At 40.7% G+C, this 27,777-nt stretch overlaps 1 protein-coding gene across 1 annotated transcript in view; it reads right to left on the bottom strand.

Annotated features, from left to right (window-relative positions):
* Nucleotides 1-27,777, bottom strand: part of DGKK (diacylglycerol kinase kappa) — a 170,504-nt gene that overhangs the window by 112,007 nt on the left and 30,720 nt on the right. Inside the window, exon 3 of the mRNA XM_070464139.1 lies at nt 1,978-2,088. Within this exon, the coding sequence (XP_070320240.1) occupies nt 1,978-2,088 (111 nt within the window). The remainder of the gene's footprint in view (nt 1-1,977; nt 2,089-27,777) is intronic.

Here is a 27,777-nt window from a genome sequence, read left to right as displayed (position 1 = left end):
GTGCAGCACTTTCACAGCATCATCTTTTAGGATTTGAAATCAGATTGATTATATTCTTTTCAGCCAAAGATGGAGAAGCTCTATACAGTCAGCAAAAACAAGACCAGGAGCTGACTGTGACTCAGATCATGAACTCCTTATTGCAAAATTCAGACTTAAATTGAAGAAAGTAGGGAAAACCACTAGACCACTCAGGTATGACCTAAATCAAATCCTTTATGACTATACAGTGGAAGTGACAAATGGATTCAAGGGATTAGATCTGATAGACAGAGTGCCTGAAGAACTATGGACAGAGGTTCATGACATTGTACAGGAGGCAGTGATCAAGACCATCCCCAAGAAAAAGAAATGCAAAAAGGGAAAATGGTTGTAGAGGAGGCCTTACAAATAGCTATGAAAAGAAGAGAAGTGAAAGGCAAAGGAGAAAAGGAAAGATATCCCATCTGAATGCAGAGTTTCCGAAGAATAGCAAGGAGAGATAAGAAAGCCTTCCTCAGTGATCAATGCAAAGAAATAGAGGGAAACAATAGAATGGGAAAGACTGGAGACCTGGTGAAGAAAATTAGAGATGTCAAGGGAACATTCCATGCAAAGATGGGCACAATAAAGGACAGAAATGGTATGGACCTAACAGAAGCAGAAGATATTAAGAAGAGGTGGCAAGAATACACCAAAGAACTATACAAAAAAGCTCTTCACGACCCAGATAACCATGATAGTGTGATCACTCACTTAGAGCCAGACATCCTGGAATGCGAAGTCAAGTGGGCCTTAGAAAGCATCACTATGAACAAAGCTAGTGGACGTGATGGAAGTCCAGCTGAGCTATTTCAAATCCTAAAAGATGACGCTGTGAAAGTGGCCCTTAGAAAGCATCATTACAAACAAAGCTAGTGAAGGTGATGGAATTCCAGCTTAGCTATTTCAAATCCTGGATGAAGCTTGGATGAAGCTCAAGCTGGAATCAAGACTGTCAGGACAAATACCAACAACCTCTGATATGCAAATGATATCATTCTAATGGTTGAAAGTAAAGAGAAACTAAAGAGCCTCTTGATGAGGGTGAAAGAGGAGAGTGAAAAAGCTGGCTTGAAACTCAACATTCAAAAAATTAAGATCATGGCATCTGGTCCCATCACTTCATGGCAAATAGAAAGGGAAAAAGTGGAAGCAGTGACAGATTTTATTTTCTGGGGCTCCAAAATTACTGTGGACAGTGACTGCAACCATGAAATTAAAAGATGCTTTCTCCTTGGAAGGAAAGCTATGACAAACCTAGACAACATATTAAAAAGCAGAGACATCACTTTGCCTGCAAAGGTCTGTCTAGTCAAAACTATGGTTTTTCCAGTAGTCATGTATGGATGTGAGTGTTGGACCATAAAGAAGGTTGAGCACCAAAGAATTGATGCTTTTGAACTGTGGTGTTGGAGAAGACTTCTGAGAGTCCCTTGGACAGCAAGGAGATCAAACCAGTCAATCCTAAAGGAAATCAACCTTGAATATTCATTGGAAGGACTGATGTTGAAGCTGAAGCTCCAATACTTTGGCCACCTGATGTAAAGATTGGAAAAGACCCTGATGCTGGAAAGACTGAAGGCAAAAGGAGAAGGGGGTGGCAGAGGATGAGATGATTAGATAGCATCACTGACTCAATAGATGTGAATTTGAGCAAACTCCTGGAGGTAGTGGGGACAGAGGAGCCTGGAGTCCATGGGGTTGCAAAGAGTCCAGGATGACTTAGGGACTGAACAGCAACAACATAATGGGATATGGTCTAGCTAGGGACATAGTGGAGCAGATTAGGATTATCCACCTTAATTCTTGCTAACATGTCTTTACCTCTTGGTTTATCTCCTCTCAAAATATTTCCTGGTACCTACCTACTAACACAATTGACAAGATTGTATAAATATACATACACATGTGTGTGTGTGTGTGTGTGTGTGTGTGTGTGTGTGTGTATTCTCTTACCGCAGGATGGTGTGCAAAGCAGAGCCTTTGTCCTCGAACCAGAAAATATCTAAGCTTCCATCTCTTGAATGAGCTGCAGTTCTTTAGCAGAGGTCCTTCCTTCAGTATTTTCTGAAAGATAGAAGAATAGCTTTGAGTAATTAGGTCAATTTGCAAGACCATATCACTTGTCCTCTCATTTGAGAAGTTCAGATACCTGGAAGGCTTTGTCACATATCTGAGAAATGGCCTGAGGGCCAAGCAAGAATACAGAGTAGTTAGTTTATTCAGAAAAAGCATTAGTTACCCTTGGATAACACATTCCAAATCATATAGGCTCTAAGTTTCTTAGGACACATGGCCCAACAACCATGGAAAACATTTTCATTTGTGGTAGGAGGAGGGGATGAGAGACAGAACGTATAAATATAAGAGCTACATTCCTAGGGAAGAACAAATGGTTGGGGGAGAGGCTGAGTTCAGTAAGGGCAGATATTTTGGAAGTCTTCAGGTTGCAGGCCTAGACAGGGGCTTTCCTATCTGCTATTTTAGAGTGTTCTTTTTGAATAATAAGTTGGATCATATCCTTTCCTGCTTGCAAGCCTCCAGTAGCTTCCCAACAGTTTTAGAACCAAATCCCAAGTCTTTACCATAGCCATCAAGGGATTCATGATCTGGTGAGAGCAAAAAGTGCATGAAAAAGAATTACCATCTTATTACTTTATTTACATATCTCTTAGTTTTACCAACTGATTTTTCTGTTACTTGTCGAACAGATTGATTCTAACCAAGCATAGATTCTGCTTACCATGTTACCGTTGGGGAGGCTTTCCCCAATGTAACCTTATGGGATACAAGTCAACATGCAAGACTACCATTTGGGAGAACTCACACCCACCGAGCTGTAAATAAGCCCATGTTGAATGGACGAAGAGACAGACTTAATTCATAAAATCAAGGCTCTACCATAAATTCCATCCATCATCTAAATTAGAATTCACCATTTGGTGGTTGTGGAAGCATTTGTTTGGCCCACCTTGTGTTTTTCAGTTCTTAATTAATTGATGATATTTAAAAAGCAGAAGATATAAAATAAACATCCAAGTTTCTATTTAAAAAATCTGAAAATCTGGTAACAAGGGACCTACATTTTCACATGGCAACAGTCTGCGGGAACAGAGTAGCAGCTTCTCCCTTTAGATGGGGCACCCGATTCCAGCAGGTATTTAAGTTTGGGACCCACTTAAACAATCATTTGCTACTCCCACTCTCCCAAATATACCCACATCTGTTATACTATCTGTTCAATTCTTTAACCAATAAGCTAGTACTAACGGACAGAGCCTCTGTATGTCAATTGAAAAGTCAGTTCACAGCAATCAAAGTTTACCTGAATCATCTTGATAACCTATAGGAGTTTCCAAGTTATTGTACCACCCTTGAGATGTTTACAAAAGAATGGTGCCAAGGAGTCAAGACAAACAGATAAAAAGATCTTGTGGGAATGTGGCATGGAGAGTGAGAAATTACATTTAAATTGTTGAAATTGAGTCATCGGAGGAGGAGCCAAGATGGCGGAGGAATAGGACAGAGAGACCACTTTCTCTCCTACAAATTCATCAAAAGAACAATTGAATGCTGAGCAAATTTCACAAAACAACTTCTGATCGCTAGCAGAGGACATCAGGCGCCCAGAAAAGCAGCCCACTGTCTTCGAAGGGAGGTAGGACAAAATATAAACGATAATAAGGGAGTCAAAAGAGCTACGGATGGAGACCCGTCCCGGGAAGGGAGTCTTAATAGAGGAAGTTTCCAATCACCAGGAAACCCTCTCACTGGCGGGACTGGGGGAAGTTTTCTGCATTCTAACTGGGAGGAAAAATTAAACAAGGCCCACAGATTACGTGCCTAAAAGCAACTCCCAGCAGAAAAGTACCCCAGACGCCCGTACCCGCCAGCAACAAGCGGGGCGGAACGGAGAGGAGCGGGCGGCATTGCTTAGGGTGAGGACCGGCCTGAAGACCCTGAGAGCAATCGGAGGGAGCTTTTTTAAACTGTGGGATAGCAAGGGACAAAATTAACTGGCCTGAACACACTGCCGGTGGTTCACAAAACAAAGGGACTGAGAATCTCCAGAGAAGAGCCGGCCCATCCCCGCTGGAGGTAGGAGGCAGGGGGGAGGGGAAAAGGGCAAACTTAGCCCCTGAGAAGCCACCCCCTCCCACACTGCAAACAGGCCTCCGGGTTCTAGCTAAAGACTTCCTGAGACCCGACTGGCGGTGCGTGCTGGGGCCGCGGAGGGAAAAAGTGCGCCGTACCCGGGGAGATTGCGCCCAAGCCTCTGGCTGCCTGGGCCGCTCGCCGCGGAGGGAAAAGGCGCGCTGCACCCGGGAGAGTACGCCCAAGCCTCTGGCTGCCTGAACCGCTCAGGCCGGGGAAGGCACAAAACGCAGGAGCAACCGAATCTGCGCTTTTGTGGAGTACCCGGAAACTGGAACCACACTCAATGCAGGGCCCGCTCCATATAGAGCAGCCGGGAGCCTGAGCAGTGTAGACGGTGAAAGCACAGACACCCGTGAGCGGGGCAAACCCAGTGTGGCCGGAACACGCTGAGTGCTATCCACACGGAGCGGTATCTGTCTGCAGCGCCCCGCCCTCCCCGTAGCAGGACTGAACTGAGCTAGAGAACCTAAATAAGAGATCACTTCCGCCCGCCTGTGTCAGGGCGGAAATTAGACACCAAAGAGACGGCAAACAGAAGCCAAATAAACAAAGGGAACCACTTCAGAAAGGACCGGTGCAACAGATTAAAATCCCTGAAGGTAACACCGACTACACGGGAAGGGGCCTACAGATATCGAGAAGTGTAAGCTGGAAAGAGGAGCTATCTGAAATTGAACTGAACCTACGCTGACCGCAACAACCCCAGAGAAATTCCTAGATATATATGTACATATTTTTTTTTTAATTAAAAAAAAAATTTTTTTTTCTTTCCTTTTTTTTTAAATTTTTTATTTTCTTTTATAATTCCCTATTACTCCCCCATTACTCCTCAACTTTCATTTTCATATATTTTTACGATTTTTTTAATTAGGGAAAAAATTTTTTTTTCTTTTTTTTTTCTTTTTCTTGTTTTTCTCTCCTATTTCCTTTTAGAGTCCTCTAATACTCCTCTATTATTCCTTAACTTTCATTTTCATTTCACTATAACCTTGCCAAAAAAAAAAAGAGAGAAACCCTATTTTTAAACTGAACTTCATATACAGTTCTAAATTTTTTTGTGTGTTTTTGTTTTTAAATATTGTATTTCAAAGAGTCTAACCTCTACACTAGATTTTCAATCTTTGTTTTTCAGTAGTATGTGATATAAATTTTGGTCATTTAAGAATCCAATATTCAGTTCCCATTTCTATTCAGGAGTGTGGTGATACTCTCCCACTTTTGACTCTCTGTTTTCTACCTCAGAACACCTCTATTTCCTCCATTCCCCTTCTCTCCCCAATCCAACTCTGTGAATCTTTGTGGGTGTCTGGGCTACGGAGAACACTTTGGGAACAGATAACTGCGTAGATCTGTCTCTCTCCTCTTGAGTCCCCTTTTTCTCCTCCTGCTCACCTCTATCTCCTTCCTCCCTCTCCTATTCTTCATGTAACTCTGTGAACCTCTCTGGTTGTCTCTCACGGTGGAGAATCTTTTCACCATTAATCTAGAAGTTTTATTATCAGTGCTGTATAGTTGGAGAAGCCTTGAGACTATTGGAAGAATAAAACTGAAATCCAGAGGCAGGAGACTTGAGCCCAAATCCTGAGAAAACCAGAAAACTCCTGACTACACGGAACATTAAGGAATAAGAGACCATCCAAAAGCTTCCATACCTACACCAAAACCAACCATCACCCAAGAGCCAATAAGCTCCAGTACAAGACATACCACGCAAATTCTTTAGCAACGCAGGAACAGAGACCTGAGTGTCAACATACAGGCTCTCCAAAGTCACACCTAACACAGAGACCCATCGCAAAACTCATTACTGGACACTCCATTGCACTCCAGAGAGAAGAAATCCAATCCCACGCACCAGAACGCTGACACAAGCTTCCCTAACCAGGAAACCTTGACAAACCAATCGTCCAGCCCCACCCACTGGGTGAAACCTCCACAATAAAAAGGAACCTCAGACCACAAGAATACAGAAAGCCCACTCCAGACACAGCAATCTAAACAAGATGAAAAGGCAGAGAAATACCCAACAGCTAAAGGAACATGAAAAAAGCCCACCAAGTCAAACAAAAGAGGAGGAAATAGGGAATCTACCTGAAAAAGAATTTAGAATAATGATAATAAAAATGATCCAAAATCTTGAAAACAAAATGGAGTTACAAATAAATAGCCTGGAGACAAAGATTGAGAAGATGCAAGAAATGTTTAACAAGGACCTAGAAGAAATAAAAAAAAAATCAATTAAAAATTAATAATGAAATAAATGAGATCAAAAACACTCTGGAGGGAACCATGAGTAGGATAACAGAGACAGAAGATAGGATAAGTGAGTTAGAAGATAAAATGGTGGAAATAAATGAAGCAGAGAGGAAAAAAGAAAAAAGAATAAAAAAAAATGAGGACAACCTCAGGGACCTCTGGGACAATGTGAAACGCCCCAACATTCGAATCATAGGAGTCCCAGAAGAAGAAGACAAAAAGAAAGGCCATGAGAAGATACTTGAGGAGATAATAGCTGAAAACTTCCCTAAAATGGGGAAGGAAGTAGCCAACCAAGTCCAAGAAACCCAGAGAGTCCCAAACAGGATAAACCCAAGGCGAAACACCCCAAGACACATATTAATCAAATTGACAAAGATCAAACACAAAGAACAAATATTAAAAGCAGCAAGGGAGAAACAACAAATAACACACAAAGGGATTCCCATAAGGATAACTGCTGATCTATCAATAGAAACCCTTCAGGCCAGAAGGGAATGGCAGGGCATACTTAAAGTAATGAAAGAGAATAACCTACAACCTAGATTACTCTACCCAGCAAGGATCTCATTCAGATATGAAGGAGAACTCAAAAGCTTTACAGACAAGCAAAATCTGAGAGAATTCAGCACCACCAAACCAGCTCTTCAACAAATACTAAAGGATCTTCTCTAGACAGGAAACACAGAAAGGTGGTATAAACGTGAACCCCAAACAACAAAATAAATGGCAACAGGATCATACCTATCAATAATTACCTTAAATGTAAATGGGTTGAATGCCCCAACCAAAAGACAAAGGCTGGCTGAATGGACACAAAAGCAAGACCCCTATATATGCTGTCTACAAGAGACCCACCTCAAAGCAAGGGACACATACAGACTAAAAGTGAAGGGCTGGAAAAAAATATTCCACGCAAACGGAGACCAAAAGAAAGCAGGAGTCGCAATACTCATATCAGATAAAATAGACTTTCAAATTAAGTCTGTGAAAAGAGACAAAGATGGACACTACATAATGATCAAAGGATCAATCCAAGAAGAAGATATAACAATTATAAATATATATGCACCCAACATAGGAGCACCGCAATATGTAAGGCAAATGCTAACGAGTATGAAAGAGGAAATTAATAGTAACACAATAATAGTAGGAGACTTTAATACCCCACTCACACCTATGGATAGATCAACTAAACAGAAAATGAACAAGGAAACACAAACTTTAACGGACACAATGGACCAGCTAGACCTAATTGACATCTATAGGATGTTTCACCCCAAAACAATCAACTTCACCTTTTTCTCAAGTGCACACGGAACCTTCTCCAGAATAGATCACATCCTGGGCCATAAATCTAGTCTTGGTAAATTAAAAAAGATTGAAATCATTCCAGTCATCTTTTCTGACCACAGTGCAGTAAGATTAGATCTCAATTACAGGAAAAAAATAATTAAAAATTCAAACATATGGCGGCTAAACAACACGCTTCTGAATAACCAACAAATCATAGAAGAAATCAAAAAAGAAATCAAAATATGCATAGAAATGAATGAAAATGAAAACACAACAACCCAAAACCTATGGGACACTGTAAAAGCAGTGCTAAGGGGAAGATTCATAGCATTACAGGCCTACCTCAAGAAACAAGAAAAAAGTCAAATAAATAACCTAACTCTACACCTAAAGCAACTAGAGGAGGAAGAAATGAAGAACCCCAGGGTTAGTAGAAGGAAAGAAATCTTAAAAATTAGGGCAGAAATAAATGCAAAAGAAACTAAAGAGATCATAGCAAAAATTAACAAAGCTAAAAGCTGGTTTTTTGAAAAAATAAAATTGACAAACCATTAGCAAGACTCATTAAGAAACAAAGGGAGAAGAACCAAATTAACAAAATTAGAAATGAAAATGGAGAGATCACAACAGACAACACTAAAATACAAAGGATCATAAGAGACTACTACCAGCAGCTCTATGCCAATAAAATGGACAACTTGGAAGAAATGGACAAGTTCTTAGAGAAGTATAACTTTCCAAAACTGAACCAGGAAGAAATAGACGATCTTAACAAAACGATCACAAGCAAGGAAATCGAAACTGTAATCAGAAATCTGACAGCAAACAAAAGCCCAGGACCAGATGGCTTCACAGCTGAATTCTACCAAAAATTTAGAGAAGAGCTAACACCTATCTTACTCAAACTCTTCCAGAAAATTGCAGAAGAAGGTAAACTTCCAAACTCATTCTATGAGGCCACCATCACCCTAATTCCAAAACCAGACAAAGATGCCACAAAAAAAGAAAACTACAGGCCAATATCACTGATGAACATAGATGCAAAAATCATTAACAAAATTCTAGCAAACAGAATCCAACAACATATTAAAAAAATCATTCATCATGACCAAGTGGGCTTTATCCCAGGAATGCAAGGATTCTTTAATATCCGCAAGTCAATCAATGTAATACACCACATTAACAAATTGAAAGATAAAAACCATATGATTATCTCAATAGATGCAGAAAAAGCCTTTGACAAAATTCAACATCCATTTATGATTAAAACTCTCCAGAAAGCAGGAATAGAAGGAACATACCTCAACATAATAAAAGCTATATATGACAAACCCACAGCAAGCATCACCCTCAATGGTGAACAATTGAAAGCATTTCCCCTGAAATCAGGAACAAGACAAGGGTGCCCACTCTCACCACTACTATTCAACATAGTTTTGGAAGTTTTGGCCACAGCAATCAGGGCAGAAAAAGAAGTAAAAGGAATCCAGATAGGAAAAGAAGAAGTGAAACTCTCTCTGTTTGCAGATGACATGATCCTCTACATAGAAAACCCTAAAGACTCTACCAGAAAATTACTAGAGCTAATCAATGAATACAGTAAAGTTGCAGGATATAAAATTAACACACAGAAATCTCTTGAATTCCTATACACTAACAATGAGAAAACAGAAAGAGAAATTAAGGAAACAATACCATTCACCATTGCAACAAAAAGAATAAAATACTTAGGAGTATATCTACCTAAAGAAACAAAAGACCTATACATGGAAAACTATAAAACACTGATGAAAGAAATCAAAGAGGACACAAACAGATGGAGAAATATACCATGTTCATGGATTGGAAGAATCAATATTGTCAAAATGGCTATACTACCCAAAGCAATCTATAGATTCAATGCAATCCCTATCAAACTACCAATGGTATTTTTCACAGAACTAGAACAAATAATTTCACAATTTGTATGGAAATACAAAAAACCTCGAATAGCCAAAGTAATCCTGAGAAAGAAGAATGGAACTGGAGGAATCAATCTGCCTGACTTCAGACTCTACTACAAAGCCACAGTCATCAAGACAGTATGGTACTGGCACAAAGACAGAAATATAGATCAATGGAACAGAATAGAAAGCCCAGAGATAAATCCACGAACCTATGGTCACCTTATCTTTGACAAAGGAGGCAAGGATATACAATGGAAAAAAGATAACCTCTTTAACAAGTGGTGCTTGGGAAAACTGGTTAACCACCTGTAAAAGAATGAAACTAGAACACTTTCTAACACCATACACAAAAATAAACTCAAAATGGATTAAAGATCTAAATGTAAGACCAGAAACTATAAAACTCCTAGAGGAGAACATAGGCAAAACACTCTCTGACATAAATCACAGCAGGATCCTCTATGACCCACATCCCAGAATTTTAGAAATAAAAGCAAAAATAAACAAATGGGACCTAATGAAACTTAAAAGCTTTTGCACAACAAAGGAAACTATAAGCAAGGTGAAAAGACAGCCCTCAGATTGGGAGAAAATAATAGCAAACGAAGCAACAGACAAAGGATTAATCTCAAAAATATACAAGCAACTCCTCCAGCTCAACTCCAGAAAAATAAATGACCCAATCAAAAAATGGGCCAAAGAACTCAACAGACATTTCTCCAAGGAAGACATACAGATGGCTAACAAACACATGAAAAGATGCTCAACATCACTCATTATCAGAGAAATGCAAATCAAAACCACAATGAGGTACCATTATACGCCAGTCAGGATGGCTGCTATCCAAAAGTCTACAAGCAATAAATGCTGGAGAGGGTGTGGAGAAAAGGGAACCCTCTTACACTGTTGGTGGGAATGCAAATTAGTACAGCCACTATGGAAAACAGTGTGGAGATTTCTTAAAAAGCTGGAAACAGAACTGCCATATGACCCAGCAATCCCACTTCTGGGTATACACACCAAGGAAACCAGATCTGAAAGAGACACGTGCACCCCAATGTTCATCGCAGCACTGTTTATAATAGCCAGGACATGGAAGCAACCCAGATGCCCATCAGCAGACGAATGGATGAGGAAGCTGTGGTACATATACACCATGGAATATTACTCAGCCATTAAAATAATTCATTTGAATCAGTTCTAATGAGATGGATGAAACTGGAGCCCATTATACAGAGCGAAGTAAGCCAGAAAGATAAAGACCATTACAGTAAGAAATGATGGTAACGATAACCCTATATGCAAAACAGAAAAAGAGACTCAGATGTATAGAACAGACTTGTGGACTCTGGGAGAAGGCGAGGGTGGGATGTTCCAAGAGAACAGCATTGAAACATGTATATTATCTAGGGTGAAACAGATCACCAGCCCAGGTTGGATACATGAGACAAGTGCTCGGGCCTGGTGCACTGGAAAGACCCAGAGGGATCGGGTGGAGAGGGAGGTGGGAGGGGGGACTGGGATGGGGAATACATGTAAATCCATGGCTAATTCATTTCAATGTATGACAAAAACTACTGTAATGATGTAAAGTAATTAGCCTCCAACTAATAAAAATAAATGGAAAAAAAAAAAAGAAATTGAGTCATCAATGAGAAAACAACTCTGTGTAAGCTCTGTGAGTCCATCATTCTTCCTCTGGTCGGATGGCCTATGGAATATATTCTCAATGATGGCATTTGATATTCTCTATCCCAATCTTTTCAACTTTATGCCATATATTGTTCCACACTAAGTCTTCATGATACCTAGTCAGTCATATTTACTTCTCTCTGTCAAAGACTTAAGTTCAAATTTTTAAGTGCTCCAACTTTGTACAACTGAAGCCACATCTGTTATTTCTTCCCCTTTCCCAAGCTATTTTACTTTGTCAATTGCTAAATTCTTCCTTTGTTCTTATTTTACCATGTATGGTATCCTTTGTAATAGTTTATTTACAGTTTTTGGCTGGATATTTCCCCCATTCCATTTTAAGTTTAAAACATCTCTTAATTTCAACTGCTTTTTCTTACCCCTGCTGCCATACCCAGGTTCCATCTCCTCCTTTGCTTTCAGGATTAGGATGGTGGGGTGAGGTGGCAATGATGAAATGAGGAAGGGGATTTGTTTCTCTAGAAGACTCCCAGAACCCTGGACCCTCTGGTTCCCTCAGAAAATTGCCATACCCTATGATTTGACATACTAAAACAAATAGAATTCAGCCTCTTCTCACCAGCTACTTCCTTCTGTCAACCTGTAGTAATGATCACTGTTTAATTCCCCTTCCTGGTACTTAAGAAATGTTCCCTTTTCTTCCTTTACTTGTGCCCTACTAATTAATCATGTTATCCACCTAGGCACACAGAAAACCAGTTAATTAATTAGCTAATTAATCCATTAATCTGGAGACAAAGCAAATCATCAAAATGTTCAGTTCTCATTTCATGAACTCAGCATTTGTCACGGTCAAGAAAAGAAAAGAAAGAAAATGACAGGTGATTCAGTTAACTAAGAATTGTTTTCTTTCAGGGTAAAAGCCATGTAACCAATATCTAGCTACTCTAATTGTAAGGACTGGATAGCTTTAATTGCATGCATGTTAGTTTACTTTAATAAACTTCATATTGCTATACTTAAAAGGAAAGACTTTTTTTCATTTATTTTTATTAGTTGGAGGCTAATTACTTTACAGTATTGTAGTGGGTTTTGTCATACATTGACATGAATCAGCCATGGAGTTACATGTATTCCCCATCCCGATCCCCCCTCCCACCTCCCTCTCCACCCGATTCCTCTGGGTCTTCCCAGTGCACCAGGCCCGAGCACTTGTCTCATGCATCCAGCCTGGGCTGGTGATCTGTTTCACCCTAGATAATATACATGTTTCAATGCTGTTCTCTCGAAACATCCCACCCTCGCCTTCTCCCACAGAGTCCAACTAACGCATATATATGGAATTTAGAAAGATGGTAATGATAACCCTATATGCAAAACAGAAAAAGAGACACAGATGTACAGTAAAAGAAAGACTTTATGGTGCATCTATCACTGGATAGAATGCTTCATATTTTCTGAGCTCCTACTATTGACCTCACTGTTTACTAGGCCCTTAGGAGCAGCTAAAGAAGTTGCAAGCACCTTCCCTGGAGGTAGAGGGACAGATAATCCATGTAGACAAATATGAAGTTATATGAGCTCAGAGAATCATTTGAAGGAGCTTTGGGAGCTTCATGTCCATCGTATTAAATGTTTACCTTTTGGTTCAAATGAGAGGTTCCACTAAGATAGTGGCTATCCACTCACACATCCTGCCATTGGTACACCGGCCAAATCACAATTATCTCCTCTCTGTTCCATGATATTAAACTGGTCTTTATGAATGCATTAGTTTTAAGTTCAGGCCTGTCTACTCAATGACCATAGAAGGCTAGCTGGTTACAAAAGAGTCAACAACCTAGCAGGGGAACTGGCGAGCCCAAGCCCAGTTGCTGCTAAGTTCTAGGGGATTATTGAATGAATTATTACCAATTCATTCCATTTTTCTTTTCTTTTTTTTTTCTTTTCTTTTTTTTTCCATTTATTTGTATTAGTTGGAGGCTAATTACTTTACAACATTGCAGTGGTTTTTGTCATGCATTGAAATGAATTAGCCATGGATTTACATGTATTCCCCATCCTGGTCCCCCCTCCCACCTCCCTCTCCGCCCTGTCCCTCTGGGTCTTCCCAGTGCACCAGGCAATTCATTCCATTTTTCAAGACAAGTTGGCAATCCAGGTGAAAATTTGTGTGAAGTTTTGGAATATGGACATATTAACTACTAATTAAATTAAAACAAAAAACTTGAGAGGGCCAAACAAAACATAGATGAAGCCAAAATCATGCCACAGACAACCAATTTGCAATTTCTGAACTGTAACTGCTGTTAGTTCCTCTAGATGATAAAATGAGTGAGTGGTGGGTATTCCTAGCTGGCAACAGAAGAGGTTGCAGTGTATGAGTTCAGAGTTTGTGTGCCTGTATATGTAAGATATATATTACCAAGTTGGTAGCAGATAAATGTTTATGTGATCTATGTATAGTAATTAAGGAGAAAGGTTAGAAAACCATTTAAAAGTTTCTTAACATGTTATTGACCGGGGGATTTTTGCAGAAACCAATGCCTCCGGTGTTAATATGTCTCTGGTAAATAATGTACCAAGTTCTAAACTCAGGCTCTATATTGTCAACTCTGAACTTCTACAAATATCCATTAATCCATTAGTGTTCAAAAACACCCATTAATGGGTTGAGAGAAGGTAAAATTCCTATAGTTTCTTTCTTTTTAAGCTCTGTCCCCATTGGGGAGATGTTTCTAAATAAACCATGGTTTACTTAAAAACCCAATAAGCAGCTCCGAGAAGTCAGTTTGAACAAGCAGAAGCTAAAAAGCCACTCAATCAATAGGCTACCACAAGTCAATAAAATATGTGCATGCAAACGAAACTACCTGCCTACGGTCACTAAGCTTAATAAGGACATGAGACAAAAACTGGAAGAAACAAACCAAAAAATACAGCCTGTAAAGTGAGGCATTAGCAGAAGAGCCCTCGCCTATCCTGTAACAGGATTTTCAGTTTCCAGATAACATCATTTCATTGACCCTTTGCCACAACCATGTGAAGTGTTACTTCCAATTTCCAGATGGGGAGTTCTTCTGTTTCTTTAAAGTGACTATCCAAGAATAATTAGAAAAGTAAGGAGAATTCACATGCATACAGAGCTTTGCAATGGATAAAGTGCTTTTACTTTTGTTATTGAAACTTCCCAGCATCACTCTGAAGTAGGTAGTGAAAGGCACCTACATCAATTCTGTCCTGGGAAAGATACCCTGAACTTTTATGTCTTTAAGTGACTAATATTTTTATTTCTAAGACATTATCAAGACAGTTGAAAATGTCCTTCTCAAGTAAGATGGTCAATGTTTGATATTTTTGAGATTTTGCAGCATCTTGGGACTACAATATTTGTCAGAAGAATGCATCTTTAGTGTTATTACAGGAGGCAATAAAAAACAGGATTATGTATGGGAATTGCTTTTTTGGTGGCCATGTTTATAGGCACACAGATAGTTCATAAAGTGAGGCACACCTGTAATCCTCTTGGTTCAAGTTGCCACATTCCTGTGGCAATATGTCTGGTGCTGTAGATAGGAAGAAGTTAGGAAGGGCCACTGGATCCTTGTACATACTGAAATGTTTCTTTCTTTTTTTTTCTGAAATGCTTCTTAAATCAGAACATATTGCACACAGTTCTATCTGACATTAAAACGCAAAAAGCACTGATATCTCTACTCTTGAACTCTCAAGGCTGGGTGTTTCGTAGTGGGAGTGAGTGTGGTGCTGAGTTCAATCACTACAGACATCAACTGACTGCATTCAAATCCAAGAGCGCAGGATTTATCATGCGTGTGTGCTCAGTTGCTTCAGCCCTGTCCAACTCTTTGCGACCCTATGGACTGTAGCCCGCCAGGCTCCTCTGTCCATGGGATTCTCCAGGCAAGAATACTGGAGTGGGTTGCCACGCCCTCCTCCAGGGGATCTTCCCACCCAGGGATCAAACCCAGTCTCCTGCGTCTCCTGCATTGCAGGCAGATTCTTTACCCACTGAGCCACCTGGGAAGCCCCCAGGATTTATTGAGGCATAGTTAATTCAGGTCTTGAGTACAGAATTCACACAAAACATCTTTGCCTAACCTGTGGCAGCCCTTGAGGAGAAAGCAGTTTCTTTTTGTGTTTTCTTTAATAAGCCAATCCCTCAATTCATTATTCCCAGAAACCCCTGCACTCTAGCACCAGTGATCTTTCTCCCTGATGTTCTACAACTCAGCATGTACAAATTAATTGACAACAGTGATGGTAAGGATTTCCTTTGCTCCATATTTATACAAGTATATTTTATAAAATATCTCAACAGGGTCTATAAAGCAGCCCAATTGCCTATATATAATTAACACCTTCCTGCTGCTTAGTTGAGAAAGGGCAAGTACAGCTGCTTCTATGAGCTTTTCCTTGTGCTCCTCCAAAATCCTCCAAAGCTTCTACTATCTGTTAGGCCTGTTTTTCTGTGGCTCAGTGGTTTTTTGCTGGATGAGGCTTTGGAGGATTCTCTTACCCTTTCCTAGCAAAAGGAGCCCCTATTACATAGCCAGAGTGAATTCCACCCTCACCTAATCAAAAAGTAAGCAAGTATCATGACATACAACACTACCTGTTATTAGCTGGCTGTTCTTCTGTTTTACTTCCTCATGCTGTTCTTGGGAGGAAGCCTGGACCAAGTTGGGATGAGTGGGTTACCATTCCTCCAGTGAAAACCAGACTTCCACTATGAGCACAGCTAAGGAAACCAGTTTTACATCTATGGCTCCTTCAGTCCAAAACCTGGAACATCTATTCTCTTTGCTTTGGGGGTGGGAGTGATTGGAAGAAAGCCATTTCGTAACCCAGGCCTGCCAAAGTTAATTCAGAGCAACAGTGTTTGATTTGGTTAAAATGCAACTCTGGGAGCTTTCAGGCTTGAAGAAAGGCCAGGCCCCCTGCGTCTCGGAAAGCTTTACACTCCCCAGGGTCCTTGCTGACGTTGCAGGAGTCAGACAGACTGGCTCCAGCACTTACTAGCTGTGTGACCTTGGGCAAATCACTTAACCTCTCTGAGCCTCAATTTCCTTGTCTGTCAGATGAGAATACCTTGCAGAGCATGTGCCTGCCAGCCACCATCTAAGTGTGAGTCCCTTGTGGTTTGTGGGGGCAAACAGTTCATTCATCCCACTACTGGGAGCTCCCATCTCTGGCCCTACAAGCAGGCCTGGCTGGCTAAAGGCTGAAGCAGAAGAATGAGGAATAGGGACAAACTGTCAGTTTTCCCAGGACTTTCAGTGCTAAAAACCAGAAGAGTCATGGGCAAACTGAGACCTGTTGGTCACCCTAGCACTCAGGAGCCAGGTCTCTCTACTGCTTAGGTCTACAAGGACTATAGCTGCAAATCCCTCCTGCTGCTTTCTGTGCTAAGGAAGAACTGCAGAGGCTCAACCACATCCCTATTCTCTACTAGCGAAATAAAAGACAGTTGAAAATGATGTCACTTTTGTCTCTGAATATGCAAAAATTTTAACCAGTTCTTCCATATCATTCCAAAGAGATTTTATATACTGCATAAACATGTGTTGTGCTCTGCTGTGCTCAGTTGCCCAGCCATGTCCGACTCTTTGCAACCCCATAAACTGGAGCCCGCCAGGCTCCTCTGTTTATGGGATTCTCCAGGCAAGAGTACTGGAGTGGGTTGCCATTTCCTTCTCCAGGGAATATTCCTGATCCAGGAATCAAACCCAGATCTCTTGCATTGCAGGCAGATTCTTTACCATTTGAGTCCCAGTTTCAGCCTTGGGAGAACCAAAATCTTGGAAGTAGGAAATCCAGTTAAAGGAGCAGTGTAAGTAGAAGCTTAGTAGAAGCAGCAGCTGCTGCCTAGAAAAGGAAGCTCTATGGTCACACAAAATCCCTAAAGGAAAGATATTAGGAAATTTTGGACACTGGCCTTCAACCTAACCAAGCTCACAGAGTCCAGGACACACATTATCATATCTAGTGCCACTGAATTACAAGGAATGACAAAACGTAACTGCTTCCAACTGCTTTCTTCTCCGTATTTTCACCTGACTATCTGTAGTCAGAGATGGATAGGTTCTTATAGCATCCTGTGTATGTTTCTTCTTTCAGGGATACTGCCCCTACTGCTTCTAGCCCTTTGGTGCCACCACCATGTCACATGCCTTCTCTGTCCTAACCACCTTCTGTGAGACATGTGGCTCCTGTTCTGACTCTGGTGATATCCTCATAGAAGCAGCGAGGGCAGTATCTTCTCTAAGCTCTTCAATTATCTCTCTCCAGAGGAAGACAGTTGTTTCTGGCTGACAAATGTCTGCTATCTGCCTTTGTTTTATATGCATTTTCTAATTTATTGCCTACAGAAATTGTCCTGTTGGGGAGGTGGGAGAAGTTGAGGATTAGGGAGCTTAAGTAATTAGTTCCAAGTCACAGTGAGTGGCGGAGCTGGGGTTTAAAGCCAGCTCCATTTGACTCTACTGCCTCTCCCCCCGCAAAGTCCTAAGCATCAACAGAATGATGGTCATCATGGCATGGGTGTCAGATCCAACCTGGGGATCACTTCAGTCCACTTATTTCTTACCCTCAGTTCAGTTCAGTTTAGTTGCTCAGCTGTGTCCGACTCTTTGTGACCCCATGAACTGCAGTATGCCAGGCTTCCCTGTCCATCACCAACTCCCAGAGCTTACTCAAACTCATGTCCATCGAGTCAGTGATGCCATCCAACCATCTCATCCTCTTGTCGTCCCCCCCACCTTCAATATTTTCCAGCATCAGGGTCTTTTCCAACAAGTCAGTTCTTCACATCAGGTGGCCAAAGTATTGGAACTTCAGCTTCAGCATCAGTCCTTCCAATGAATATTCAGGACTGATTTCCTTTAGGATGGACTGGTTGGATCTCCTTGCAGTCCAAGGGACTCTCAAGAGTCTTCTCCAACACCACAGTTCAAAAGCATCAATTCTTTGGTGCTCAGCTTTCTTTATGGTCCAACTCTCACATCCATACATGACTACTGGAAAAACCATAACTTTGACTAGATGGACCTTTGTTGGCAAAGTAATGTCTCTGCTTTTTAATATGCTGTCTAGGTTGGTCATAGCTTTTCTTCCAAGGAGCAAGTGTCTTTTAATTTCATGGCTGCAGTCACCATCTGCAGTGATTTTGGAGCCCCCCAAAATAAAGTCTCTCACTGTTTCCATTGTTTCCCCATCTATTTGCCATGAAGTGATGGGACCAGATGCCATGATCTTACTTTTCTGAATGTTGAGTTTTAAGCCAACTTTTTCACTTTCCTCTTTCAATTTCATCAAGAGGCTCTTTAGTTCCTCTTCACTTTCTGCCAAAATGGTGGTGTTATCTGCATATCTGAGGTTATCAATATTTCTCCCAGCAATCTTGATTCCAGCTTGTGGTTCATCCAGCCTGGCATTTCGTATGATGTACTCTGCATATGTCCTGAATATTCATTGGAAGGACTGATGCTGAAGCTGAAACTCCAATATTTTGGCCACCTGATGCGAAGAACTGACTCACTGGAAAAAGACCCTGATGCTGGGAAAGATTGAAGGTGGGAGGAGAAGGGACAACAGAGGATGAGATGGTTGGATGGCATCACTGATGCGATGGACATGAGTTTGAGTAGGCTCTGGGAGTTGGTGATGGACAGGGAAGCCTGGCATGCTGCAGTCCATGGGATCACAGAGTCAGACACGATTGAGCGACTGAACTGAACTGAACTCTGCATATAAATTAAATAAGCAGGGTGACGATATACAGCCTTGGTGTACTCCTTTCCCGGTTTGGAACCAGTCTGTTGTTCCAGGTTCAGTTCTGACTGTTGCTTCTTGACCTACATACAGATTTCTCAGGAGGTAGGTAAGATGGTCTGGTATTTCTTCCCCTAGAGGCCACTATTTCACTTAGGAGGCAAAGCCTTGGCCAGTAATGTCTGCAGATTTCCCACTAGTTTAACGGAAGGAGACCATGTATTATAAATGATTTCACAATGGAAGAAAAAAGTCAGTTTTTTTGAGGGATGCCTGAAGTATCATAATCCCATATTTTTCATATGTTGATACTTTGTAACAATATGCTCAACCATGTTTGCTGCTGCTGCTGCTGCTAAGTCGCTTCAGTCGTGTCTGACTCTATGCGACCCCATAGACGGCAGCCCACCAGGCTCCCCTGTCCCTGGGATTCTCCAGGCAAGAACACTGGGTGGGTTTCCATTGTCTAGGAGCTCCTAAACCTGAGGACTTCAGCTTTTAGAGGTATTTTAAAGTGCTTGCAACCTGAGGCCAAAAAAACTTTGTAAGTATGCAAATATGTAGTTCATTTGGCTATAACTCACTTGAAGAGCAAATCAATGAAGATTTGATTGGTGCTTTCTATGCTTTCATCTTTAGAAATAACTCTTTCGAATCATGGCTTCAAAAGTCTCTGATAAAGTGGGCTGGATGAGCCCATATCACCTAACTATATGTACTTGGGGAGATTGCCTTATTTTGAAACTGGCCCCACGCAGACAATCATCTGAAGATGTGCACAGAACCTAAAAATACAGTCACTAACAGGTCCTCTGGGGATGAAGTGGTTAGATGATAAAAAGGGGATGTGGGATTTTTCATTTTAATTTGTTCTCAGCCTTATGAATTGGTGTTGACAAGAACTGTGATTTTGGAAGACAGAAACTGATGCTAGAAACAGTTGGTTTGCTTGCTTCTTTTCTGCTTCTTGCATTAGTAATAGTCTAGGCAAGATAGTCTAGGCAAGTTCACTAATTCACTAGTGGTTGTGTGTTGGGAGGGAATAGAAGATCTATATGCATATCGTGTGTGTGTGTGTGTGTGTGTGTGTGTGCGCGCACTTGCCCACTTTGCCCCATCAGTGGCAGGTGAGAGCAGGAGAAAGGTCTCAGGTAAGGGAACCTTAGGGCTGGGATTGGCCTGGGAGCAGGGTGAGGGACAGAGCCATGGGAGATTCCAGCCAACGACTAAAGCTGTGGATAGCCTTGCTGCCTCTGAGTAGAGGACTATCCCTGGCGGAGTAAAACTGCCTCATGCAGAATGTCAACTACAAACTGGCACTTGCCATGGGTGCTTGCCATCTACCTCTACAAGGATTAAATCATGTGCTGCTGCAGCTGCTGATTTTCAACACCCCCTGAAAGGAGTTCAGGGTGGAGAGCAGAAATGAGGCACTCTGTGCTCAGGGAAAAACTGGCAGAACAGGTCTTCAAGAGAGTTAAACATTTTTCAGGAGGCAATTTATTAATATGAGCTCAATTCTTGTATCTCCTATCTAGAAAAGTACTAAAATCCTTCATGGTGATGACTGTTCCTTGTGACTAGCAGAAAGCTTCATGAGACTAGCAGAAACCTTCTGGAAAAAAATATGTGCTTGATTGCATGTATTTCCCCTTCACCAAAATCACATATATACTGACCTTCCCCTCCTCTGCCTCTTTGGAGCAGTTTCTCAGAGCTATCTGAGGTGCTGTCTCCCAGGCTGCAGTCCTCATTTTGCCCCAAATAAAACTTAACTTGCAACTCTCACATTGTGCATTTTTACAAGTCAACAGGAGGCTGGAGGTATGGTAATTTGAAAGCCCACCAAGCCTGGAGGGGAATGGAGGAAAGAGGTGTGATTGCAGGAGACACTAATCTGTCAAAGAGGTGACTATGTTGTAGGCTTTGGTTATGGAGAAATTACTGGCAAGGTAATAAAGTTGAAAAGCTATGCCAGTTAGTAAAAGGAGGCTGCCAGGGACAAGCTTTCTGGAGTAGTAATAGTAGTGTAGTAGTAGTAGTAGTAACATGATTTACTAACAGTTGGTAAGCCTTTACTATGTGGGAAGCATTGTATTAAATCATGTTACATCTCACTTGAGCCCAGTAACAATTCTAAAAAGTAGGTGCCGTACAATTTTCATTTTATAGATTGAGAAACTGAGGCTTAGAGAGATTAGGTAACTTCTCTAATAGGTTAATAAATGGTAGAGTGAAAATCTCTCTTGAAGTTTTTAGGACATGGAAGACAAGTTATTCCTTCATTGAAAGAAGAAAGAGTAGGGTTTAAATCACTGGTCTTATTATAAGTTATACCCTATTCTATGTCAGTCAACAGAAGGAGGCAGGATAGCCAGGGGAGCTTGGTGGTGTCAATCGCATGCATTTGGTTCAATCTTAGTTTTGTTTATAATGTTACAACACTAAAGTAATTAAGACAACAAAAATGTTTAATTTACACAGCACTTTATCAACTATAAAGAGTTGGAAGATTCTCACTTGACTCTGAAAATAACTGTGAGGAGTCAACAAGGGAGGTAATACTATGGGTTAGTTTCAAGATAAGACCAATGTGACTCAAGGAAGTGAAGTAATTTGCCCAAGGTCACTATGTGGTAAACTAGCTCTGGCCTCCTGACTGCTGGTACAAGACTCTTTTCACTGTTTCTCTGTATTTTATGTTTTCTGTGTTGTTTGTGCATGCTGACTCACTCAGTCATGTCTGACTCTTTGCAACCCTATGGACTGTAGCCCACCAGGCTCCTCTGTCCATGGGATTTCCCAGGCAAGAATACTGGAACAGATTGCTTTTTCTTCCAGAGGATCTTCCCCACCCAGGGTTCAAACGTCTGTCTCCTGCATTCTTGCATTGTCAGATGGATTCTTTACCACTGAGCCACCTGGGAAGCCCTCTATATTGTTTGATATCATTTTAATTAGTAGTCTGTAGTTTCAAAGTCCAATTGCCCTTATCATCCCTTTTCTGCCATCCAGCAATAGAACTCTCTGCCATCACTGCTGGTAAAGAAGTATGTACATAGTCAAGTGTGCCATTGGCAGGCATCTTCATGGTTAATGAAGGTAGTACCATGCTGGACCCAAAGGGAAACTCTTCTCTGACCTGGATGACTCTTAGTAACAATGATGAAAAATTAACTTGGATGTGAAACTACAGCACAAAAGCATTCTACAAAGATCTTACTAGGATAGACTGAGAACACTGCTATTACTATTCCCCTCCCTTCCTAGGGGCCACTTCCCACAGTCTATTCAGATGCTTTAACCGGAAGACATACTGCTACTCTTTTCATAGTTTTAGACCTCCATTTATTTCTCTGTTGAAAGACTGCATTCTTCTTCACCTTCTCCCTGCAGTCAAACACCTGGTGAAACACCACCACCCTCTCGAGCCAGGCTATGTTTAAGGGATTAAGACTTCTCCACTTCTAAATGGCTACTAACGACAGTAATCAAATTCTAACGCCCACTGACCAGGGCTTAGAGCAAAGCTGACTGAGTGTTACCAGTCAGTTTTTGCACTGTTCAGCTCTTTATAGCTTATCCAGAAGAGGGCACCAGAAAAGTACAATGGCACTGAAGAAGAGGGAAAGAGAGAGGGTAAGAAAGTTAAGCTGGCAGGCCTGGAAAAGGGGAAGAGAGGAGGAATAGAGAAGAAATAAGACTAGGATGAGCATGAAGGGGTGACTGGGGCTAACTGAAAAGACAGAATAGATGACACAAGAGGCTCATTTCCCCACCAGTGATGTATAGGACTCTCGTTGATCCTGGAACCTTCTCTCAACCACTGTTTCATTGGCTCTGAGATTGTGCCCTGATCCATATGTGCAGTTCTCTGTTCTAAGCTTGCTGGGGAGAAGACAGAGCTGACTAAAATGGGAAGAGAAGGATTTATCAATGGAGATCTGGGGGACAGCTAGACCTGAGTCACACAAAAAATAAACAGTAAGCAAAATTGTCCTCTGGCAGGGGGAGGGGACTGTTCTTTAATTGGAAACAGAGCCTAAAAACTGGCATTGTTTAAGAAAGGAAAGAAGCAGAGGAGATGGCAGGGGAGACTCAGTATGAAAAAGACTCACTAATAGCAATATATATACACCAAAATTGACACATGGAGACACAAGGCTAACCCCTTTTGCCCCTTAAGTTTGAAATCCACACCTTTTCTGAAATGTCCACTACGGTTAGGCATCTTGCTAAGTGAGTTATATTCATTAGTAATAATACAAGAAAACTGTGAGGTAAGTATTATTAGCCTCACATTACAGATAAGGCACTGGAACTCAGAATGGTCAGCTGACTTTTCTAGGATCACACACAGTTACAAAGGAAGATGACTATGAACCCAGGTCTGCCTGATTCTAAAGCCTACACACATTTCTACTCATTATACTGTATACCTAGCCTCTCTCTCCTGGAAAGTGAGAGTTGATTTGGGGTGGGGGGGGGTAGGTAGTTTGCAAAACCATGGGATATCTGAAAGATCCAACTTGTGAGTTTTCACAGAAATATTTGTACATGGGTGCAGTACAGGTAGCATATGGTACCAAGAAAAGACAGTGGATTAATGGACTATGAATTCCATACAGTTTGGGCTCCAGCAGTAAACTGCTATGTAAGCAAGTCACGCCACTTTCCCAAGCCCTCAACTTCATGCTAAGAATTGCAGATAAAGATGCTAAAATTTGGCACTTGATTCATCAAGGGAAGACCAACGCATAACAGAACAAAACTACTAAGGTTGCTCAGGTCTATTGTCACAAAGTAACCTCCTACCAAATTAAAGATGGAAGCAAAGGATAGGCCCTGGCCCCAGAAATAGAAATTATTTCAAAACCAAGCAGATCAGCAAGGCAAACCTCAGTATAAAGTTTTATTGGTAATCACAAATATATGTTATAGCTGAGTTATGTCTGACAGGCAAAGTGCCCAGAGTGCTACAATCTACCCATAGTAGGTACTTGATAAATACTTATAAAATGAAATTGAGTAAGGGAAAACACACCTAGAGAGGACAATGAGAGACTGAAAATGAAAAAAAAGGTGTTCTCAAATGTTCAGCCTATCACTTGGCTCCTAAAAGCCAGTTGCTGTTGCAGGAAACACATGATGTCCTTTACATTTCTAACCACAATTGGCAAAAACCAATTTGGTATGGTGTAAAGGACTGTAGATTTTGGAATCAAATAAACCTGGATTTGAAACTAACTCCATCACTTACTATGTGTTTGTTTTTGGGCAAGTAATTTAACTTACAAACCTCAGCATTTTTATCTGCAAAACAACATATGAAGACATTCAACTCTTACAAAGATCAAGGGAATATATGAAAGTGCTTATGGCCAAGTAGAAATTCAATGTATATTTCCTCTTCCCTTCTGTGGATATGGTGGCAATATTTTGACCTCTAAATTGGACCACAAGACTTACCAAGTGTAAGTGTATATATGGTTGCAATGGGGTATTGGTGGATTAATTTGAAATCAGTATTTGCCCCCAAAATTGGGAGCATAATTTACATGCTAATAATCTAAGTCCAGTGGATCTTTTAATCCTTGTGGTTAGTGTGCTTTTGATTTTTGTGGATTTCGTCCATGCAAACACAGACTATTTCCTTCCCATGAGTAACAGAACAGGGATGGCTGAGAAAGGAAACAAAGACTATAAATAGAAAATAAAATTTAAGTCTGGAGATGAATTTGTGCCTGCTGTCCACATAAAGATACCCATAATTCTGGGACTTTTCAACTCCCCTCCCTTAAAAAAAAGAACCTAGAAGATCAGAAGGGCTTCTGATTGTAGGCCTGAATATTTAAGGCAAGTTAAGAGAAATGTTCTGTTCAAGCCTGGAAGAGAAACCAGTGTGAGAACAAGTGCTGATTAGAACAGTTAGGATTAGTAAACTCAAGTGTTTCTATCTTTTTAAACTTAGCACATAGACATTTCAAATCTAATCTTCTGTAATGTTTATGTTAAAACAGTGAGGCAAATTTTGAAGGACAAAAAGGATAACTGAATTGAAAATATCCTCTTCTATTGTATTCCATTAACCACAACTATGGGAAACACAGTTTTCAAAGGCAGCTATAATCTGCCATAACTAAAGTACCTGGTGGCATTTTATTCTACTGATAGTATTCCTATTATTCCAGGCCAATTATCTAGGAGGAAATCATTAGCTTTTAGAAGTCTAACCTTGCAAACTTAAAACTAGTTAAATGAAATAAACAGAAATATCATAAAGCAATTTTGCCACATAACTAAATAAATCAGGGTTTTATCATACCAACTGAAGAGATCTTTTACAATTGACTGAACCCAGAAGTCTGCAACTATCGATATAATAGCTTCTGCATGTATTTATCCTAAAGCAAAAATTCCAACCCCTTTTTATTCTACCTTGCCATTGATGTTCCTTGGGCTTTCAAGGAAATACTAAATGTACAGCTATACAGTGAAAATGGGCAAATGTATCTTTTCATTACATGTGTCCCTTTCAAGACCTTAAGATGGTTGCAGTGGACTTCACAGTCAACAAATCCACCTCCTTGCCCATGACAATGGGAGAAGACTATATACTTAAGTTATCTCATCCAAATGACTGTCCTTATTTTTTTAATCTTTGTTGGTTCTTACTTTTCTTAAAAAAGTCTTTCTCCTTTTACCACTGATGCAAAGAAAGGAGATGCTCATTCTTCTTAGCTCTCAATTCTGCAGGAGCAGTTGAAGATTTGCTCTACTAACTTGAGACCAGTGAAAAACCAACAGCACTTTTCCTGCAGAGAAATGAGTGTAGAGGACATGGAGATTGCCTGCGCCAATGAATTCTCTATGGTTATTACAGAGAAATGAGCTATAAGTGAGGGCAGGAGGAGAAGGGGGTGACAGAGAATTAAACAGTTAGATGGCATCACTGAATCAACAGACATGAGTTTGGGCAAACTCCAGGAGACAGTGAAGGACAGGGAAGCATGGTGTGCTGCAGTCCATGGGGTTGCAAAGAATCAGACATGACTTAGTGACTGAACAACATGTTTGCCTACAATCCCTAGGGTTTTCCTGATGGGCAGAATTTCCACCTTGGCATTCCCAACTGATGAGCTTTTTGATTTTTTCAGGTCTTTCTCACCTGGAAACATGGTGTAAGACTCTTTTCCAGGCTCATGATTCACTGAACTGTTTTTAGCTAGGAGAAGCAACTTATGTAATGAAAAATAACAAAAGAAATGCAAACTGGAAGCCTCATGAGCCTTGAGTAAGTGTGAAAGGAGATAATCTTTCTGACCCCCAAATGTGTAAAGTACATATACATGCCATCTTCTCATTCAAGGACTTAGGGTTGTTTTGGGATGCCCTTTGGTCTGTCTCAGTTTCCTGAGTCTCACATATATATTTCCTCCAACTAGCATGTTCAGAAGTAAGAGGACATGTTCATTGATGGCTTGAAACTAGGGTAGGTATATGGATATTTAGATAACAGAAGGTAGTTCTGGACTGAATGGATAGGTGAATCAAAGAGAGAAATGGTAATTAGAATAAAAGGTGTCAGTGAAGGAATTTTTCAGTGTGTAAAACATTTTATTATATAGAAAAATGTTTCAAGCATATATTTTGCCTTAAGCTTAAAATACTTTGTATACTCTGCCTGATTTATCCTTACAACATCACACAAAGGCAATGTTGTTGTTGTTCAGTCACTCAGTCATGTCTGACTCAGTTGTGTCTGACTCTTTGTGACCCAATGGACTGCAGCACGCCAGGCTTCCCTGTCCTTTACTGTTTCCCTGAGTTTGTTCAAATTCATGTCCACTGAACCAGTGATGCCATCTGACCATCTCATCCTCTGTCACCCTCTTCTCCTTTTGCCTTCAATCTTTCCCAGCATCAGGGTCTTTTCCAGTGAGTCAACTCTTCACATCAGGTGGCCAAAGTATTGGAGCTTCAGTTTCAGCATCAGTCCTTCCAATGAATATTCAGGGTTGATTTCCTTTAGGATTGACTGGTTTGATCTCCTTGCAGTCCAAGGGACTCTTTAACAGTCTTCTCCAACACCACAGTTCGAAAGCATCAATTCTTCGGCACTCAACCTTCTTTATGGTCCAACTCTCATGTCCATACATGACTACTGGAAAAACCATAGCTTGGACTATATGGACCTTTGTTGGCAAAGTGATGTCTCTGCTTTTTAATATGCTATCTAGGTTTGTCATAGCTTTTCTTCCAAGGAGCAAGCGTCTTTTAATTTCATGGCTGCAGTCACTGTCCACAGTGATTTTGGAGCCCAGGAAAATAAAATCTGTCACTGTTTCTACTTTTTCCCCATCTATTTGCCATGAAAGTGATGAGACCAGATGCCATGATTTTAGTTTCGTGAATGAGGAAGTAGGTTATAATCTTTGTAACTCACTGCCTCAATAGGTACACTTAGCGCTTTTCCTTCTCCAAGTTTAAAATGTAGCAAAATGTCATATTTTCTCAGTAGCATCTACTTCTAAGAATGTGAAAGTGTGTTATAGACCATGGTCATTTTGTAGTATCATCACTTATATGCTTTTTCAGAATGCATGTAGACATATATTAGTCTAGGTATAAACCTTTTAGTAAACTGATATAAATA

Source organism: Odocoileus virginianus, unplaced genomic scaffold (assembly GCF_023699985.2).
Source record: "Odocoileus virginianus isolate 20LAN1187 ecotype Illinois unplaced genomic scaffold, Ovbor_1.2 Unplaced_Contig_18, whole genome shotgun sequence".
Taxonomy (NCBI): Eukaryota; Metazoa; Chordata; class Mammalia; order Artiodactyla; family Cervidae; genus Odocoileus; species Odocoileus virginianus.
Note: the sequence above shows the minus strand (reverse complement) of the source record. Positions and strands in the feature narration are given on the sequence as shown.